This window comes from Eptesicus fuscus, chromosome 11 (genome assembly GCF_027574615.1).
Source record: "Eptesicus fuscus isolate TK198812 chromosome 11, DD_ASM_mEF_20220401, whole genome shotgun sequence".
Lineage (NCBI taxonomy): Eukaryota > Metazoa > Chordata > Mammalia > Chiroptera > Vespertilionidae > Eptesicus > Eptesicus fuscus.
The window spans coordinates 38,836,473-38,858,536 of NC_072483.1; the positions used below are offsets into that span (position 1 = coordinate 38,836,473).

Sequence of the window (22,064 nt, forward strand, 5' to 3'; positions counted from 1 at the left end):
ATTCCCAGGGCCCCTCGTTACCTACATGCTAGATTTTCCACTATAATTCTCTTGTCCCCAGTTATTCCGTGCAAAAGGTGGGGCCTCTGTCTCCCTCATCTTTGAATCCCTCATAGCGTCTTACACACAAAAATACTTGATATTCAATGACTGCTATGCACTGAATGACCCTTTTAGATAATAAAACATGTTAATTCTGAATATCTAGAGGACATCCAATTTAGCATAGGAAATCTTCTAAAAGAGTTACCTGAACTGGTCCGTTAAGTAGTGAAGAAATTCCTTTATTTCCTCCACATGATGGAAGCTAGGAAGGTGTCCTCCAAGTGCTTGGCAGAATCTCTCAGCTTCTTCCCAGTTCCTCTTTCTTACAATTCTTTCTATATGAAACAGCTTAACAAAATAGAATGTATAATCATAAAATACCCATTATTTTAAAATCAATTATAATCAAATGTATGGGCCTCTGAAATGGATTCGTATAGATGTAATGAAGATGTAGGTAAATACGCATCTAATGCGTCACTAAAGGCCAGCACAGGTGCCAGCCACTGTGTCCAAGCGATGACCTTCCTCAGCCAGGCTGGGGAGCTGCTCCAATAATTTACCATGTCCTCCTGCCTTCCTAGGACCTGGACAGGCCAATTGAACCAGCAGATAAGGCTGTAAAGGATACATATGAATGTATGTGCTAACAATATCATTCTGAACGTAATTACACTGAGAACTGCACAGGAAGTACAGAACTATTTTCTGATGAAGAAGAATCAAAGGGCAGACTGCGCTGCTGTGGGAACACTGACCATTTCTTGGGTTTGTGACGACTAATGCTGTGCCAAAAGAACCACAGTCACTGCAAAAGAAGAGGAGGAGGAGCAGAGGACATGGTGGTAGATTGAATTATTGGTCCTGATTCCTCAGTTCCCTGTGATATAATTATATATTCTTGCCATGACCTCCAGGTGGGTGAAGTCTACTTCTCTGTACATTCACTTGGGGCTCTACCATGTGACTTGCTTTGATCAATGGGATATTAATGAAGGTAAAGTGAGCAGAAGCCTAAAATGTGCTTACATGGTTCAACTTGACTCTCAGGTTCCAGTGATTGACTGTGAGAAGAACAAGCCCCTGTTGGCTGCTGCCTGCTCAGCCTGAGACCCAAACTGAAGCATAGGAGATCCCAATGCATAGCCTGGAGGCCAGCAGAGCTGACCCACAGTTGAAAGCAGAGCTGACCATTCAAGCCCAAACTCTATCAATCAACATGAGACTAAGTGTTTATTGTCACAGGCTCTGAATTTTGGGGTGGTATGTAATGATTTCTTTGTGGAAACAGTTAACAGAGAACCCCCTCCTTTTTTTTTTTTTTTTTTAAATTGTAAGACGTGATAGAACTCTTCTTTTGGTAACAAGAATTAGAGGGACAGGAGAATCATAAGCAAAGTTTCAGCATGGCATGAAGCTCACCCAGCTTTCCAGAACCAAAGAACCCCAGGGAAGAATCAGTTCTGACTGTGGCCTGCTCTTTTGGGTAGGACATGAGTTAATGTGGGAAGAGCTGTCTGATGCCAGAGATTCATTGATGCCCTCCCTGACAAGGACATGGACTTGGATTGTAGATGAACAACTTCACTGAGGGATTGAGTGAGAATGTTACATTACCTTATAACAAGAAAGACTTGGGGGGAAATTTTGCCAGCCTTCGGGACAGGGGTCTTCAGGCTTGGGGGCTGCTTCTTCGGGCTCAGCGGGCGCACTGCCTTTCTTGCAGATTGAAAGTGCTCTGAAGCTTCTGCAGTCTTTTACCTCCCACTTCCCAAGGGACTTTCCAGTGGCCATAGCCACGCACCCGCCTGGAGACGCTGGGGTTGAATGGGAAAGTTTAATTAAAAATTACATTTTAAAATTAAAGTCCAAACATTTCCCAGTGTCCTTACTCTTATCTGAGCCAAGGTGGGGAGAGAGAACAGGAAAGAATCATGGCTTTCATAGTAATAATGATGATGTGATAATGACAATAGTAATATAGAGGAGTGTTTGCTAATGCCAAGTACTATTCTAAGAGGATTAAATGGATTGAATCCTCATTAAAAAAAAAAACCTCTATAGAGTGGATTCTGTTGTCATACTTAGGTAGAGTGAGGATGAGTGCCTTGTCCAAGGTCTCACGTTAGTAAGTGATCGGCCCAGGACTGGAATCCAGTCCTGCGTGCAGTGCTGTACCCTAAACCATTATGCTGCTCAGCACAACCTACGTGGTTTATATTAGCTTTGAACCACTTTAAACAACTTAGTAAACCTCAAAACAAAACCCTTAAAGATTCAGATTCAAAAAGGGGCAGGTACAATAAAGGTACTAGTAGAGGAGGTATATGTGTGTTTACTATTTACTTTATGGTAGCTTAAATTTTGTTCATTCATACAACATTAAAAGATAGTTTATATGATTAGATCCATTTTCCAGATACGAGTAAGTGACTTGCCCACAATCATAGTTAGTGAGTGGTGGAGTCAGAACTCAAACCCAGGTTTGTCTGGCCAGGTGCCATGCTCTCTTTTCCATTATACCACACTGCCCGAAGTGGGCAGAAAAGAGCATACACTGGAAGTAATGAGGGCAACTCCCACTGAACAGAGACACCATATGGTCTCACATCTCATACTTACACATGGACAGTAAGAGGAACAAGGACCTGGGAAATAAAATGCTGTGTTACCCTGGATGAAAGTGCTATTTTTCTCTGGTTCTGCCTCCTACTACCCATGATAAACCAAGCTGGCTGAAGCTGGGAGTAATCATGGTAAGGAAAAGCTTAATGTCAGACCTTCTGGCTAGAGGACTGAGAGAATAGACATTGTAGTTACTTCTTTTTTACCGCAGCATAGTATTCCATTGTGTAGATGTACCAGTTTTTTAATCCACTCATCTGCTGATGGGCACTTAGGCTGTTTCCAAATCTTAGCTATGGTAAATTGTGCTGCTATGAACATAGGGGTGCATATATCCTTTCTGATTGGTGTTTCTAGTTTCTTGGGTTATATTCCTAGAAGTGGAATCACTGGGTCAAATGGGAGTTCCATTTTTAGTTTTTTTGAGGAAACTCCATACTGTTCTCCATAGTGGCTCACTCATTTGTGGAATATAATGAACAAAATAAACTGATGAACAAAAATAGATCCAGAGACAGAGAAGCATTGATCAGACCATCAAACCTCAGAGGGAAGGTAGATAGGGTGGGGGTAAAGGAGAGAGATCAACCAAAGGACTTGTATGCATGCATGTAAGCCTAACCAATGAACACAGATACCAGGTTGGTGAGGGCATGAGTGGGGGGGATAGAGGGGTAAGGACACATATGTAATAACTTAATCAATAAAGAAAAAAATAAAAATAAATAATAATTTAAAAAAAGAATAAATAATACTTACAATACATTGCCTCCTTAATTATCACCCATTGTGGATAACAGAAGCAAACACATTCAATTTTGGAGTAAGAAGTTAAGAAGCAGAGAGATGAAAATATAAAGTGCTTCACAATGAAGCTTCTAGATTTGGCTTGAGACTTACATGAAAAAGATAAAATAAAAATACTGACACCGAGGGTTCTAGCCCTATGCCATTAGAGGGTGGTTTCTGAGAACTGAGTTTTCTAGACTCTTTTATTGGGTTATTACTTCCAAGGACTTAATAAGGAAGACATATAGTCACTGCTTCTATTTATGGTCCCATAGATAGATTCTAGTCTTGAAGATCATAATCTCCCTCAGATTTCAAAGGCAAGCAAAGAACATATAGAACATATTTGGGAGATATGCTGCATTTCACAAGTCACTGTATTCTATTACTTTAAAGGCAAAGACACTCACCTGGCTCAAGAAAATTCCAGTTGGAAAAGGTTACAGACCGCTTCACTCCACCAACACTTGCCCAGCTATACTCTCCACTTGAATCTACATCTCTCAGGCCAGTCCAGAAGTATTTTTCTGGAGATACACTATACTTCTTAATCATATCATTCAGGAATTCTTGCTCAAATCTACAAAACAAGAGTCAAATTAGCAGGTATTTTCACAATGATTGAATTACTGTATAAAATTGAAGATGCACCTTTTTTTAGAAGGTTGGTTAGCAAAGGAACCCAGAGATAAAAGTTCACTAGTACATGTATACTGGTGGTCGTACCTGTTAGCTATAGTCAGATTGCAGTTGGTTCCAAAAGGGACCTCATCCTTGTAAATCTTGTAACAGGTTTCTCCATGTCTCTTCCAGCCCTAAATCAGAGAAGAAATACCATCAGCCACACTGTCTTCCAGACTTGATGATGCCTCCCTCTAACAAGCAAGATGTTTTGCTAACATCTCACAACTTATGGAAACTAAGGACATAGGCACCAACTTCATACGCATGAGGAGGGTGGGGTAGAATTTCAGATAACCTCCACAAGACTGTGAGCCTGTGTCCACAGAAGGTGTGTCTTAGTTCTCTCTACCACTAGTGCCTACCTCATCATAAGAATATAACATTGTTGGTTGACTTGTCTTTGAACAGGAAGAACATAAGTAAGGGAAATAAAGACATCAGCATTGAGGATAGTAACCATATACATTTTTATAGAAATTCTTGAATAGGTAACTCTTTCCTAGAACTTTTTTTTTCTTCTGCAAGAATACTGATTTGCTTTGCGCTCTACCTTGCTCTAATGTAAATAAACAGAAGCTAGTAATTCTTCTACTTCCCTTACCAAGAAGGTGTAATACTGCTTAGAAAAATGTATGCAGGAGTTTTACATACCTCATCTGGAGGACACATCTTATCAGCTTGTGCATCACTCATTTTTTCTCCCTTTTTCTTACATACATATTTAAGTTTCTCTTCACATGACTGGACTTTCCACTGACCTAGCTTTTAAAAAATAGAAAAAAATTTTCCTATAAGAGATATTATTTGCCATATATTTAGACTTGAACTCTAACATAATTTAAGTCACGATAGCTTCTTCTCATGAAACTATGGGGGATAGGGGGTAGGGGTTTTGAAAGACAGGGATAGGGCAAGAATGAATATAAATGAATGATGAAATCTGAGAACATACTCCTACAAAATGCTACCCAACCAGGCTGCATTATTTCAGAATCACCTCAAGGTCACAAGGGAGATGAATTTCAATTTTCTTATACAAGCGAAAATAAAACCATCAAAGGATAGAAGTTGGAGAGAGAAGAACTCAGCCCACACACAGTTGCCAGTGCTCTAGTCTTCTTCCATATGACATGGCCAAAGTGAGTCCACAGGCTAAAAACTTTTGGGCATGTCAATAACCTTGCCCAAACATGTACTAGTGAACTAACCTTCCTGTCTGTTTCCTCATATGTAAAATGACGATGGTTAGAATAGCTTTTCTCCAGGAATTCTAGAATCAAAAGTTTCTTCAAACTCTACTTCAGCTTCAACTTCAAAGTTCTCTCTGTCAAATATTCTACTTAATATTAATTTTGCTTACTTGACTAACCCATCCTGCTTCTTCAAATTAAATTTTAATTAGTCAATAGTGATAAGGTTTCTGAGAACAGAGTTTTCTAGTTGGACATTGGAATGCTGCCTAGGTATGCTATCAGTTCACTCTTGCCTATGGGGAGTCATTTCCACCTTTGACACTCTTCTAAAGGCATCTTAGATATCCTTTTAAATAGAACAGCAAATGTGACAACCTTCTAAATTAATCTTTGACAACTTTCTAAATATATCTTTACCCTTGAAACACTTCTAAATACATATACCACTGATTGTTTCCACTAGAATCTCTCTAGAAAGTCGGGAGACACAATCAGCTTCCTAAATAATTAGGAGTCTACAGGAAAGTGATACAAATCAAATATAGAGGTATACATGTTCTTTCTGCTCAAGATACAGCATGTTCAATAAATGTTAAAGCATTCTACAGGAGCAAAATGCTCTCTGAACAAGTTAGACTTAAATTTTGATAAAATTATTTTTTTACTTCTTTAAAAAAATTTAAATGTATTGATTGTAGAGAGAGGTAAGGAGAGAGAGAGAGAGAGAGAGAGAGAGAGAGAGAGAGAGAGAGAGAAAAACACTGATTGGTTGCCTCCTGTATCTGCCCCTACCGACTGTTGAACCTGCAATCTGAGTATGTGCCCTGACCAAAAATCAAAGCCACCACCTTTCAGTGTACAGGACGACACTCCAACCAACTGAGCCACCCCGCCCAGGGCTTTTTTACTTCTTAAAGTAGGATTAATATGAAACTTAATCTGAATGTGAATTCAGAAGATGAGATTTTTCAACTGGCTACATGTTAAATATCACACCAATGGTCCTCAGAGAAAGCATCTTATTAGAACCAACCTGGCACTGGAATCTGAGTTCTAAAGCTAAAGGGATCCTCTTGATCTGTTTCAGACCAGAGCAGATACTCTCAGACAGAAAGTGAATTGCTTACTTAGTCATTGTTTTATTTACTTTTTTCAGTAGCTACCAGAAAGACACTCTCCAAGGCTCTTACCTTTTATTTTCTAGCTTAAACACAAATATCCCCACCAAATATTATTATTATTATTATTATTATTATTATTATTATTATATAAATAAACCCAGGAGGTTTCCTACCTTTCCTGAGTAGGAAACACAGTTGGGAGTCTTATTGTGGGGAACACTTGGTTCATTTTCATCCCAATATGTTAGAGTAACGTCAGTACCATCTGACCACTGAAATAACGCTGGTGTGTTTATGTTCTTAAGACCTGTCCATGTCTCTTCTTTGGCATCTAAAAGAAAAATGTTTTGCTTGTTTGGTTTTACTCAATTACATACTTCAGTGTGTACATTGCTACTGATTTTTACATTCTGATGTGGGGTTTTAAGAACCTTGACAGTATTATTTTTTCATTTAGTTTTAATTCAAAAGATGGCATTCTTATTTATTTTTAAGTATAGTTGGTATACAATCTTATATAGTTTCAGGTGTACAATATAGTGATTTAACATTTTCATACCTTATAATGTCATCACCCCACTAATTCTAATAAATCACCTGTCACCGTGCAAATTTATCACAGTATCATTGACGATACTCCCCTTCCCCTTTTCACCCACTACCCTCACCCCCTCCCTCTGATAACCATCCCTTTGGTATTCTTAATTGACCTGTTAAAATGCTGGTAAGTTAGGCAGACTGAGAGATGCAGACTTTTTAGATCACTCATCAGGTAGAGCACACAAGTGGAACACCTGTACTATGACCTGTAGGCTGGCTGTTCCTAATATCTGGGTTAGATAATTCTTGCTTTATGGGGAATAATAAAATTATATAGATATACTCATAGATATTCCAATTAGAATAAGAATATTGTCCATCACCACCCTGGTAAAACAACTGACTCCATGCTTACAACAGAGCAGGTATCTACTATTAGTGAGTCCTAGGAAGTTATAATACTGGCAGTGTAGTATATTTTTGTTCTTCAGTCTTTAGCTTCAAATAATTACAAAAGTGAAATAATCATCACTCAAGTATTTGGAGAACTTAAATAGAATTTAGCTTATGAGAAGAGAAACATTATCCAATCAACTAGCTGCCAATGTGGCTATTTAAACTTGTGAATTAATTAAGAATTCAATATTTCAGTTGCCCTCGCTGCATCTCAAAAGCCACAAGTGGTTGGTGGCTACCATACTGGACAGCATGGATTATAGAAAGAACGATTTCATCATCACAGAAAATTCTACTGGATAGTGCTGAGCTAGAAGGATCTAATTGTAAGCTTTCCATTCCTGCTAAGAGTCTGAAAATAGGAATACTTTAAAATGTTTTAAACCTCTCCAGTAGGATCTTTTAAAAACTTACCCCCATTATGGAGTTTTGTCACTACCACTTCCACATCTGCTAAAGAATGAATGCTGATGAGGTCACTGCTGAAGTCTTTGCATTTCGCATGTGCCGAATCCCAGGAATCACTTTCATTTACCAGCAGATAGCAAAATCCATTATTTGGCAGCCAGTCTGCATCACAGCGGGTATCTGAATATGGCCAAATATCTGGGAGAAAAGCAGCTATTTATATTCCAGTAAAGACACATCTATTTTGAATCAATAACATTACAAATTCTTCTTTCTTGAATCTTAAGGCTTCTGAAAAACCGGGGAATGTGATGTCAGATAGTACAGTGACATGAATTTGTGTGCCCAAAGCCTACACAGCATCATCAGAGTGATTGCAGGGATTCAGATAATGATGGGCCTTGTGCGATGCAAATGTGTTACGTGGCTGGGCTCAGACCATTTCAGGAGGGATTGCCGGTAGGCCTAGTAGGCAGAAGAAAGGTGTGGGGTCAGCCAGTTGCCCACAAATCTCTTCCTTGGCATGGGATTTGTTTAGTTCCCTTCCAGTTTTGGTGATGAGAGATGGTGAGGTCAAGTCTCCTTTACATGTATAGTCAGCTTAGCAGGGGCTGTGCATTAATATTCAGTGTTCAAATGAATCCTCCTTTGTTCAAAAGGACGGGCAAAGACTTAAGGAACAGAGTCAGAAATTCATACACTCCACACCGAGGAAGGGCATCAATAGTGGGGGGAATGGGTGGCAGAGGACATCTTTGGACTCCTCTCTCCTCCCCTCTGCTCTACCTCTAGCCCTCACGGAATCAGCAATTCTTCTTGTTGAGCATGAAGAAACTCACCCAATGATGGTAAAAAAGATTAGAGAAAAAGAGTGGGGCACAAAACCAAAAAAATGCTCTACCCTTCTCAGCAGAACTAGAAAGTAGCCTGGTTACTCAAGACTTCACCGGTCAGGAACTGCTTGGAATGCTTGTTATACAAAACACAGCATTTTAAAAATGTCAACAGTTTGTTTTTCATTAAAGGATAAAATTCAAGTTCAGCTAGCTTTTCTCACTTGCAAGATAACAATTAATTGTAAGGTTCTGAAACAGCACTTACTAATATTATATTTTATAATTATGATAAAGATACAGAGAGAAGAAAAATCACCCATAATTGAACAATCATTTTCCTATTTCAGCCTTTGTCTCCATGAATTCATATTGTTACAAGATTAAAATGATAAGTAGGCATATCATTTTGTTCTGCTCTTTTTATTTTCCTGCTGGCAGAGTTATTTCAATAAATACATATTATTCAATCATGTGGAAACATGATTTAGTTAATAATTACTACTTAGGAGAGTTATTTGATCTATCATTAGCCCCCCTGGTTTATTTTCATTTGTGCTATCTTTTCTATGATGCCTTTTGTTATATAAACTAAATTTGGTATGAATCAACTTGCAAGGTAAATGTTCATTTTTCCCTATCATTTTAAAACATGCCCCTTTAATCTTGATTCTATGTACTTATTTTTTAATCTTAAAAAGATAGCTTTATGCACCTATGTGGATAAGAAAATTGATGCTTTATTCCCTTCCCCCAACATCCCTCAAAGCACAACATTTAAAAATCTCCCATTTTCCTACCAGCTTTGAGTATTAGTTTTCCTTATTCAGGATTTAATCAAATGCCAGGGATACGGTGGGCATTGTGCAAGATAGAAAGGGCACTCCTCCATTCTGTCAAAGACTCCTCAAACTTCTCTGCCCCTCAAAAAATTCAGCTGTTTTGTGCCTCTCTTATCCCCAAATTCCCTCCTTGTACACATTTTGTCCTTTTGCATCTCCCCTTTACTACCCCATTTGTCAGCACAAAGACCTGAAGAACCAGCCTGGAGAGGGACAGACAGAGGAGGGGTGGGCATTGTGGGGCGGGAGGTGGGAAGGCCCGGGAGGGTTCTGTGTCGTCCACTTTGACTTCCCACGGAGGCAGGTAATAATAGGTAAAGCTGGAGTGTGCAGCAGCAGCACCAGGACGCTCACAGAGCGGACGGCTGGGTCCCACCCTAAGAGTTTCTGACCCAGGAAATCGGAGGTAGGTCCCGAGAACCTGCATTTCTAACAAGCACAGGCGATGCTGATACGCTGTCTGGGGGCCACACTTTGAGAACCACTGCTCCAGAGAAAAAGAGCCACTGTGAACAGAAATGTACTTCTTATCTAGAATACCCGCGTCTTCTCATGGGGATATACTGAATCAAACCTTTATTCATATACAGTTGATAATATCTAACCACAGGATCAAAGTCAATACGTTCAGCATTGGCAGTACCAGATAAAAGAACGGCAGAAATGGGTATCCGAAACGGATTTACTTGACTTCAAAAAAACTGTAATTTTAAGACCGATTAGATTAAGTGGGAAAGATACCTGTTAACTCCACTGTGCTGTTTAATGATTTCTTGCAAACATAAGGCAGCTGAGCTTCACAGGAAAACCTCTGCCACAGACCGGACATGGCGTCCATGCTCGCACAGCTTGACCCACCTATCACAGTTGCACTGAAGGCATCTTAAATGATAAAATTTCCAAACAGTTAAAAGAAGAAGATTGGAACCAGGGTGATGGCTAGTAAAAGTAGTTTGTATTTTTAGTTTTCTGCTTTTAAGGAAACTCAGAAAATAGTTAAAACTGTCCATTAAGTTGAAATGTATAAGCCTCAACGGACAATCTTGTGCTTAAATATGTCTTTCTCCTAAAATACAAAATACAGGGGGAAATACTCTGATATACTGTAGTTAATTTACAAACCAAAAACCAAACCTCCGTCCCCAATCAACTTTGATGTCTTATCTTGTGGTCAGTAAGTAGCTCTTAATCTGTTACTCTCTACAATAAATATACTAATTTATGATTCTGTAATGCCTTTAAGACCTTGAAATAATAATAATGAAATTTCATTCAAGTAAAATGACCTATTGGTATTATATTGTAATTAATTCATTTTTTCTTATGTATGCAGAATACTTTTGTGCTGAAGTTAAGTGTTAGCTTTTAGGTTCTACATTTGTCAGGAGCCTAAGCTTTTATTTCTTAAAAAGATATCTAAACCTTCTTTTGGGGGAAATATCTTTTGGCTAACTAGGGTTTTATTTACAATAAATTTTTCTTTAAGGTATTTATTTGTGTATTAAAATACAACCATTATGTTGTCAGTAATTGGGTGCTACAAAGGGAGATCCCAAGAGTTTTAAAATGAGGAAGTATTTCCATGTTAGAGTGAAGCTGCAGATGAAATACATGTGGGTCAGTCATATACATGCCAAGTTCCCTAAGGGACACAGAATGGCTCCTGGGCCATGCAATGGGGCTCATTCTGATCTTACTTGAAGATAGAGGGTTGCTCTAAAGGTCAGAGACAGATGCTTATTTGCCCATGGTGTGGTTCAACTTGACTGTGATGGTATCCACTTGACTACCGTATAATGGCATAATGGCTATAATGACTAAGCTTAAAAGGGCTCAGGAAAAAAAATTTTTCTGAGAGGTAATCATAAGAATTGTAAAGATTTGAAATTTTTATAAGACCTCAGTGAGTGGGAAGCTCTTTTTTTTTTTTTTTTAATTTGGGGCTTTGGCTCCATGCAAAAGGTAGAGGAGAGAGTAGTTACCTGGGTCCCAGTTGAGAAAGTTTAATGGCTTGTGGTCTGACCATTCCCAGCCTCTAGAAGAGTACAGCTGATTTAAGCCAATCCAGAAGATGCTTGCAATGCCTTCTTTTTCTGTAACAATTACATAATTTTAACAAGTGACCAAATTACCCAATTTATTATCTAAGTCAGACTATCTAGGAGGGTATCTATCCCACAAAGCAAGAGATGCTGAGAGACAACAACACTTCAGACTACCGAGAAACCCAAAGGCTGATCAGTTAATTCAATTCTGATTTCTCATTAGCGTGTGTGATTTCCTTTCTTCTAAGGTAAGAACAGACTTCTCAGAATAGCTGTTTCACTACTTTATTACCCTCTTGTCAGAAAGCAGATATATAGTCAGGGATGTAAAGTACAACATAGGAAATATAGCCAATAATTTTGTAATAACTATGTATATGGCAGATGACTACTAGACTTATCGGGGTGATCACTTTGTAATACTAATCACTGTGCTATACAACTGAAGCTAATATAATATTGTATGTCAACTGTAATTAAAAAATAAATTTAAAAAGAAAGCACTTACATACGAAAAGTAGTTTCCATTTCAGATCTAGATTTTGAGGATCTGATTGTATTCCATTAAGCATATATCATTTGCCAGAAAATAAAGCTACAAAAACCAAAATGACAGTCCTGCCCTCATGAGGATTTGAATCTAGTAGAAACAGATGTGGATCCCCAAATGGTAAAGTGCTACCAGCATTGCTTCAGAAATATGTACATGAGGTGTTCTGTAGGCAATGTAATATACATCTGTAGAGTCCAAAGGAGATATTTAAACTGGAGATACAGAAGAGAGAGAGACACATACACGTATGCCACTGTGGAGAGGTATCATTCTAATTTATTATTTGACAACAAGATTCCATCAGTAAGAAAAAGAGAAAGACAGAGAAGCAGAAATAATTTAAGTAGTGAGGCTAATTGCAGAAAAGCCACACAATATGCATATACCCATAAGCAATGGGTCCAATCTTGCATGTATGGTCCATGTGTATTGGAAAAACATGTAAAGAATTGTGAATTATTGTAAGGATTTTCACACCACTGGGAAGGAAGTCAACAGAATTACTTAAGAACCTGGTAAGACTTCATCAACATCATGAAGGAATAATATGAAGATACTCAGGGCCAGTTAGAAGAGATAGAGCAAATGATGAAATGGTCTACAGAAGACAAGGATGATGTTGACAAACAGGAAGAGCTGACAGGTTGATAATATCTATAAATTTGTTAAAATAGTCTCAGTAGTAAAGCACTTAATAACAGTTTCTTAATTCCTCACAGGGAATTATATATGATATAATATTGTATTATATGTAATCATCTATATATATACTAGAGGCCCGGTGCATGAAAATTCATGCACTGGAGGGGGGGTCCCTCAGCCCAGCCTGCCCCCTCTCACAGTCTGGGAGCCCTCAGGGGTGGGAAGCAACCTGGCAATCAGGGGAAGGTGATGCCCCCATCACACCTCTGCTGCTGCCACTGCCGGCAGCGCAAGCCTCGGCCGGCCCTGGTTACCTGAGCCTCGGGTGGCCCTGGGCTGCTGGGCAGCCACCATCCGAGGATTGCCTGCACCTCGGGCCGGCCCTGGGCGGCTGGGGGCTGAGGGGACTAGGGGACTCCGGAGGCAGGTGTGTGGAGCAGCCAGATCCACTTGGGGGCAGGCCCGGCCATGCCGCGCACCTGCCACCCCAGCGGGGCTGAGGGGACTGGGCGCTGCCATCTTTGAGGGTGTGATGGTCAATTAGCATATTCCCTCCTTATTGGCTGTGGGTGTCACCATCTTTGTGAGGGTGTGATGGTCAATTAGCATATTCCCTCTTTATTAGATAGGATATATACATATAAAATATAGTTATATTTTTATATAATTTATTTGTACATTAAATTATATATACATAAATTGTTATTAAAGTATGGATATGTTTTCTACATGCAAATCACAGATATATATATATATATATATATATATATATATCTGTGATTTGCATGTAGAAAACATATTCTACATATTCTATATATCTGTGTGATATATAGATAGAATATATATCTGTGTGATTTGCATGTAGAAAACCGTATGCATTCTTTACTTTTTAGTAGATGCATATCTATGTGTTTTATACAGAGAAAACTATAATCACATATACATCTGAGTGATTTGCATATATAAAACCATGTCCATACATTAAGGGATTTTTAAAAGAGGGTTATTTTAAACATACACAATTTTTGTCTTATTGCCTGCCTCAAACAGGTGATTCCATTGGAACTGACACCAGGGAATGGGCGAGTTCCCCTGGGTAGGGGAGAAATAGCAACAGCAAACACAAAAGAAGCCACGAGCAGTAACACAAACACCAGTGTTCAAGGGATGGACAGGAGTCTGGAAAGAGGGTGGTAGGTCCAAGGCCCAATTATCACTCCACCAAAAAGGAAATGTGAGGATAAAAGTAAATTACAAAGATACACTGTGCTTTCCAGGGGCTTGCCTGTGAAAGAAAGAGATAGGGCTGCAGGAACTAAGAAATATATATATTTGTGTCTATATTAATGGTAGAAGTTTAAACAAGCTAATAGCCTTTTGGAGAAGAATTAGAGACAGTTGATGAAAATACAAGATAGGAGAAAAAGCTGGTGTGGCCACAAAGAACCTTGGGGAATGAGTTAACCTTGAACAAGCTGCACGGCTGACAGTGCAGATACAGATACATTTGTAAGTATTAGGGTGAGAAATAAGGGTTTGCTTCACCTTTCTCAAGGAACTAGCTGGTAAGGATACTCTGCTAAGGAAGGATAAGGTGGGTATTTGAGGGAATTTTGGATTCACCCTTTTCTTTCACTTGTTAGCACAAGCAAGGGCTGCCAACGCTTGTATACAAAGACCTTGAGGATTTAATATAATGTAAATTTCTTCCTGTTAGTAAAAGCAATGAATTTTCCAGCATTCCTAAAGAAGTCCTGAAAACTATGACATATTTATGGTACTCTAGACGCGACTATACCCTGACATTCAGAATTCCTTTCATTCTTTTCTAACTGGGGACACCATGGAGGGTCAATCCTTCCCAAGTTCAATGCCCTTCCTCCCATGAAGTCTTTTCAGATAATCCCCTGCAGGAAGTCTAAATAATCCTATTACCCCTTCAAAATTATTTTATTGCTTATCTGCACATGGCAAGTACACATTTATGACAGACCAAAATGACCTTTGGAAGCTGTCAGGCTCCGACTCTGCTTCATTACACTGTTCTATTTGTGATCTGTACTAAAGACTTACTCTTCACTGGAATCATAGCATTTTAAAATTGTGACTGATAGAAAATGCTAAGAACCATATGATTTTATTGATATGTGGGATATAAAACTGAAAGTCATGAACACAAACAGCATTGTGGTGGTTGCCAGAGGGAAGGGGGTGGGGGAAGAAGGAGGATTAATATAAGGTGACAGGAGATTTGATTTTGAATGGTGGGCACAGTGCAATATACAGATCTTGTAACATAGAAACCTACACCTGAAACCTATTATGTTCATGTTGACCAATGTCACCCCAATCAATTTAATAAACAAACAAATAAACAAACAAAAATCAACCAAAAAAAAAAGTGAGTTAGCCAACAGGAATTCTCTTTATGTGTCTTATGCCAGTTGGACGTGAATGGGAAATGGATAAATCATAAAGGGCACAAACTTCTTATATGACCTGGACAATATGGAGCTGGACTTTTTTCTACATAGTCCAAGCAAGAAGTTGATCAATTTGAGACACTACTTACCCCCCCCATCTTTGCCATCAAGAAATAGACCATTGTTAGCGTAAATCTTCAATACCTAATCAATAGGCAAGCCCACTGAGGAAGATATTTCTTGACTGCCCCTGAGACCCCTGTTCAGAGCTGGCCCATATTTCTATTCTTCTCCTTACAATAAAAGACTACAGGGCCTGCTAACGGTCATGCATTTGGGATGAGCCAGATGAGAGCCTCTTTAATGCATCATAAAAGCCACAGTCAGCAGGGGCCCTGACTTAGAAGTGTCCTAGTCTTGGGGCACCTTCAAGATGGCTCAGAGTGAAGAGCCCCTCAAGGCGGGGGCAAATTAGGAAAAATGAAAATGTGCTGTTCCTGCTCCAGGGACTGCTGGGCCCTCTTTGGTTGCTTTGGGGTGAATCTGTGGTTAGAAGTCCTCTGGGAAGGCCAGACCATGGGAAATCTGTCTCTCAAATAAAATCTAGTGAATATAAGGAAACATTGCCCCTTCCCCCTGGCCCCTGTATCAGTAAAACATAATGAGAACAAAACTAATTAGGTGCAGGGCAGGCAGAGAGGAAAAAGAAAGCTTTTTCAGACTGTATTAGACTTACCTTCAAGGGGCCTGCTTCTGCTTTTTTTCTGGCAGATTCCCTGGTCCCACCCAATTAGTAGCTAACAAACCAGAGGTTTTTTTTTGGGAATAACATTCTCCAATATGCTCTGCATATGTACAACTCTTATTTCCCAACTATATAAAAAACTTTGATCACAAAATCTGTCTTATTCACTTTGGTTGGCCTCCCTGCTCCTAGCCCAATGGTAGTTTTCAGTGAAGGGCCACTTAATAGAAACTTTAAGATATTTTCAAGACTTAGAAACTCTGAGTTTCAGATGTTAAAGTGCAGCTTTCTTGGGTTCTGGGAAACCAGAAATTATAATTAGGCATATTGATATGCCTAAACAACACTTGATAGTAAAAGAGAAGCTTGAAAGGGATGTACCTCTAAGTAATTGATATACATAAGGTGTAGGAAGTGTCTGGCCAGGGGTAGGGGCAACTGGGCCCTTTAACATATTATCTCACTTTTATGAGTTACTAAAGAAAAGTAAATCCTGTAACATTCTTTTACAAATGCATCATTAGATTGTTTGTTAGGGTGTTAGTAGTCACACTTTGACATTTCTCCCTCATTATAATCATCACTATCCAAATAATAGTCAAGGAGGCTTACATTTATTGGCACTTTTCACTCTAACAATATTTAGTGAGGTTGGGAATATAATTCTAATATATAATTTATATATGATATAAATATAATTTATATATAATATAAATATAATTCTAATTATAATATAATTCTATTGCCAAATACTAGCCCATTAGGTTTATTTGATGGATTTCCATTCTAGAGGTCTAATTATTCAAGTATCAAACAACAAAGGAAAGGTTAAAGTAAAAGTAAGAAAGGAGATATTCATAAGGCTTTAGCCAAAAAGCATGACAAAAGACCAGCAGACTTTTAGTGATGAAGAGATATAAAGCTATGTAAGAGGAGTAATTAATATAATAAAAAGTAAGGGCTCTGGAGTTATATATGTTGATATTCAAATTCCAATACTGGTATTTCTTGGCTGTCTGAGTATATTATTTCTAAGCATCAATTTCCTTATCTGTAAATTGGGACAGATACTTGTCTCTGAGGTTGTAATGATATTAAATTGTTTAATTTATCTAGAGATATTAGGGCTTTGCTTATTGTTAGCATTTATCAAATATTTATGACTTTAATAAAAGTGTGACAGGATTTATCTGAATTAGTCAATAGGTATTTAATACATAGCAGTAATGCTTAGAGTTTTGTGCAAAAGGAAGAAACAACCCATGAGGTCCATCTCTGCCTGCAAAGAATTTAATAGTCATATAAAAGGTGAATGCAGGTACATGCCTGATACAACTTGTTTTCAAGTCAGACTATGTTCAAATTTTGACTCTGCTAATTACTTGTGGGTGGCCTTGAACAAGTTACATTTCCTCTTTGAGTCTCACATTCCTCATCCAAAAATGAACATAATAGAAATAACACCTACTTCATAGGGTTGCTATATGGGACTCAATAAGATAATGTCTAAAAATCATTTAAACATCTCTCTAAAAAATCATCATCATATACTATGATTTTTTTTTCATTCATTGAAGAAATCATCAGGGACTCAATAACTTGAGTTTTGAAAATAATGTAAAAAATTTCTGTTTATAAACTTCTAGTAAAAGAATAAAAGATGGGCAACAATCCTACAGAATTTTGCTGAGTTTATAAAAGAAGTCTTAAATAAGTAGACTACTGAGTACTCTCATATAATTTTATTGAGTATATAAAAGAAGTCCTAAATAAGTAAAAAGGCATACCATTTTCATGGATGAGAAGACTTAAAAAAATGTAGTGACAGTAATGCCTTAATTAATCTATAATTCATGCCATTCAAAGTCTCAATAGGATTTTTTATTGAGAATAACAAGCTGATCCTTAGATTCATACGAAAGAATAAATGGTAAAGAAAATAGCCAAAAAAATGAATAAGGGAGAATTTGCTCATCCAGAAAATAAGATTTACTTTGTGAGGCAGGACTAACTAAAACAGTGTGGAATAGATAGAAAGACCAATAAATAGACCAAAAGAATAGAATGGAGAGGCTAGAAATAACCTATATATCCTAAGGTTTATATTTATTAGAGATGGCATAACAAATCAGAGGGGAAAATGTAAAATAAATAGTGCTTGGTAAACTTGACTATCCATCTGGAGAAAGATAAATAAGATTCCCAGCTTTACAAACTCCATTACAGATGGATTAAGGATATAAATGTGAAAAGCAAAATAACAAACTTTTAAAGAAGACAAGAGAGGATATCGTTATCATTTTAGGGCTAAGGAAGGATTTGCTAAATAATATAAATAAGCATAAAACATTAAGGAAAAGATTGGTAAGTGTAACCAAATTAAAACTAGCATATTTTTTTTTTATGATGAGGCAACCAAAATAAAGTGAAAAGGTAAAGACTAGTAAAAGATATTTGTAATCCTATAACAAAAGATTAGTGTCCAGAATATATAAAAAATATAGCAGATCAATATGCAAAAGACCAACAACTCAATAGAAATGAAGCAAAGGACATGAACTGGCAAATTACAAGGTGAAAACCTAAATGCTCAGTAAACACAAGATGCAAAACCACATTAACTATCAGGGAAATGTAAATCAACAATGCTATACCATTTCACATTCATCATACCAACCAATTAATAAGTCTGTTAACACCAAGTGGTAGTGGAAGTGTAAACTAATACAACCACTTTGGAAAGCAATTTGGAAATTTGATTAGAGGTGAAGAGATGTGCACACCATGTGTTAGCAATTTCTACTCTAGAGAAACTCATACATGCTCAATGGGACACATACTAGGATGTTCCTTGCAGAGGTGTTTGTAATAGCAAAAGCTGAAAACAACTTGTTTCTCAGTAGAGAATAGATGAATTGTGGTTTATTCATACAATGTAACACTATACAGTGGCAGTTGAAAATGAATAAACGTACATATGGGTAAATAAGATAGTATTTGCATTATTGTAAAAGAACAATGGTATAATGAAAACATATATAGGATTTATAAATATGTATAAGAGCACTCAAGGGATGGTTATTTTGAAAGGTGGGCATGGGGCTTGAATTCTGCTAATATTTTATTTTTTAAAGGGAAAGAGGGAAGGAGAGAGGGGTAAAGAGAAAGAGAGAAAGGGGATCAATCCATGTAAAACAGTATGACAAAATGTCAGTGAATATTTATTTAGTCAGGGTGGTGGCTGCATAGGTCTCTATGTGATTATTTTCTACTAGAGGCCGGTGCATGAAATTCATGCACTGGGGGGTAGGGGGGGAGTGGGTGTCCCTCAGCCCAGCCTGCACCCTCTCCAATCTGGGACCCCTCGGGGAATGTCCCACTGCTGGTTTAGGCCCGATCCCTGTGGAATCGGGCCTAAACCAGCAGTTGGACATCTCTCTTACAATCCGGGACTGCTGGCTCCCAACCACTCGCCTGCCTGCCAGCCTGATTGCCCCCTAACCACTCCCCTACCAGCCTGATTGACGCCTAACTGCTCCCCTGCTGGCCCGATCACCCCTAACTTCCCACCCCTGCCAGCCCAGTCACCCCTACTGCCCTCCCCTGCCAGCCCAGTTGCCCCCAACTGCCCTCCCTTGCTGGCCCAGTTGCCCCTAACTGCCCTCCCCTGCAGGTCTGGTTGCCCCTAACTGCCCTCCCCTGCAGGTCTGGTTGCCCCCAAATGCCCTCCCCTGCTGGCCTAGTCACCCCCAACTGACCTCCCCTGCTGGCCTGGTTGCCCCTAACTGCTCTCCCCTGTCGGCCATCTTGTGGTGGCCATCTTGTGACCACATGGGGATGGCCATCTTGTGCAAGGGTGTGATGGTCAATTTGCATATTACCTCTTTATTATATAGGATTATGTCTACATGATGTTTTAAAAATGTTTTCATAATTAAAAACTTAAAAATCATCACCACCCCACAAACAAAACAAAACAAAATCCTATCCACTCCATGTGTCTACATCATTAAATCCACTTTAAGGTTTTTTAAAACTCTACTTGCCCCTGAGGACGGTGCTTGTTTAACTCACACGGGAAACCATCTAGTATGACTCAGCCATCTTCTTTACCTTCCTCGAGTTCTCCAATTTTCAATGTTCAGAGAGTTTAATGTTTACCTTTTAAAAAATCCTTTCACTTAGGCTGAGGGTAGCAGTTTAATCCTGCAATCTCAACCCATTTTCTGAACATTAACCTCTTTTTGGTCTCCATCACAATGGATGGAATAGGATTACAGTCAGTATGTTTTTGCTTGTGGGTTTCAGTATTGAAGTTTAAACCCCAAGATAGAAAAATATAAACATAAAACAACATACCTGAATGTGTAGAGGAAGACAGACAACCTCTTTATATTTCGGCAGTTTGCTCTATTGTGTATAAGTTAAACGTACCTTTAAGATAAGTTAATTCGGCATCACTGTTAATGCTCAGTAAGTCAGCTCCTTGATTCTGACATGAAACATAAGCTTCTTTCCAAGAAAGAGCTGCCTGAGTATTAAATTGGTAGCAACTTCCCATCTGCTCATTCTTTTCCCAATTACCTTCACAGCCATTTTCTGTTGATAAAAAGATACGTTAGTGATCATAAAGTAAGGGTGTAATGTTTACTATTACTTAGAATGCTTATAAGTACTGCGATTCAATTTGCATACTCTAGGGATATGTTTAAATTGGGGATTATTGCTTGACTAGACCACAGTTTGATCCTTTGGTTACACAAAGGATTTGAAGTCACAGGACACCCAATGACTCAGGCTGATTAAAGCTACCACTCTCCTACTGACCACCCTCCCTTTATCCCCTATCAAGTACAATGCCATATTTTAGCCCATACCTGCCTTCTATCTATGGGTAGGAAACTTCAAGTGTGCTCACACTTTTAAGCCCCCAAGTTAATGGAAAACAAGCTCACATGAAAATGGTGGCAGACTGCAGAGGGATTTGCCCACGGCCTGCAGAGAAACTATTGCATGAGTATGTCTGTGTGTAGACATGCTGCTTAAATACTCAAGATTTAGAACCCAGGTGACTACCTTATTAGGAAACTCAGTCCAAGTTTCTCCTTAATAGTTTAATAGATAACTCAATATATAATATATACTAATCAATAATACATAATTATCATTATACATGCATTTGTACATGTATGTGTGCATATGTATACAAACATATATGATCATAGTATAATGTACCTATTCTTTTCTTTAACAAATATTTAAAAAGCGTGTATCATTTCAGACAAAAGGCTTCAAGTTACATTCTGGACATGACAAATAGGTCTTGATACAACTGGTTCAAAAATATACTCAGAGACTCCCATGTGCTCTCTAGAAGAGGGAACATGGTGTGTCCTAGGCTTCCCTTGGGGGGTTTCCAAAGGGCCTCCATAACCAGTCACAGGCCACATGGCCTTTCAAGCTGGAAGGGCCCTTAGATACCATCTTGGCTAACGTCCTCCTTTCACAGGCGGGAACAAAGGTCTAGAGGTGTTAGTGCAGAGCTAATCAGAGCTCCGGCCTCTCCATCTGGGCTGTTGATCTTCTGACTGGCTAACACTGCTCCTTCCGCCGCTTTAGAATGGCCCAAACAGCAACAGAGGCTGCTGTGTCATGTGGTGAACACAAAACAGGTGGATTGTTAAGTATACTGCCTAAAGGTCCCTTATTACCACCAGGCCCTATGCTTATAAATCCAGGAGCCCCCAGTGCAATAGCAGTGTGTTTATTACTATAAAATAAAATCTCATGGTTTAGCAGTCCTTGGGTTTGAAAAACTCAGTCTTGCTTCTTCCACAAAAATAACTCTGGGAGGCCTACGAATACATTAAAAATCCACTCTCCCCTTGCCATGCAGAGGAGGCTAAAGGCAATGAGACACATGCCAGTCAAGGCTGCAAGTCAGAGTTGGATAAATATGTTGGGAATAAGGATCAGGAATCCTGGGATCTCCATCAGGCTCTACACCAATGGGGTCTGACCCTGACAATCCGGGTGTTTGTTGCCCCTCAACCTGAGAAGTGAGGGTTTGCACTGGATAAACTCCACATTCCCAATCATATCTAAAATTTCATATCCAGA

At 38.7% G+C, this 22,064-nt stretch overlaps 1 protein-coding gene across 2 annotated transcripts in view; it reads right to left on the reverse strand.

Moving 5' to 3' along the window:
- Positions 1 to 22,064, reverse strand: part of LOC103283379 (lymphocyte antigen 75) — a 140,376-nt gene that overhangs the window by 102,601 nt on the left and 15,711 nt on the right. For both annotated transcript variants that reach the window (XM_008138647.3, XM_008138649.3), the window contains exons 4-13: positions 20,379 to 20,543; positions 11,519 to 11,629; positions 10,278 to 10,418; positions 7,868 to 8,059; positions 6,631 to 6,788; positions 4,795 to 4,905; positions 4,186 to 4,274; positions 3,870 to 4,039; positions 1,663 to 1,862; positions 251 to 393 (exon numbers count right to left, since the gene is read on the reverse strand). In XM_008138647.3, the coding sequence (XP_008136869.2) occupies positions 251 to 393; positions 1,663 to 1,862; positions 3,870 to 4,039; positions 4,186 to 4,274; positions 4,795 to 4,905; positions 6,631 to 6,788; positions 7,868 to 8,059; positions 10,278 to 10,418; positions 11,519 to 11,629; positions 20,379 to 20,543 (1,480 nt within the window). The remainder of the gene's footprint in view (positions 1 to 250; positions 394 to 1,662; positions 1,863 to 3,869; positions 4,040 to 4,185; positions 4,275 to 4,794; positions 4,906 to 6,630; positions 6,789 to 7,867; positions 8,060 to 10,277; positions 10,419 to 11,518; positions 11,630 to 20,378; positions 20,544 to 22,064) is intronic.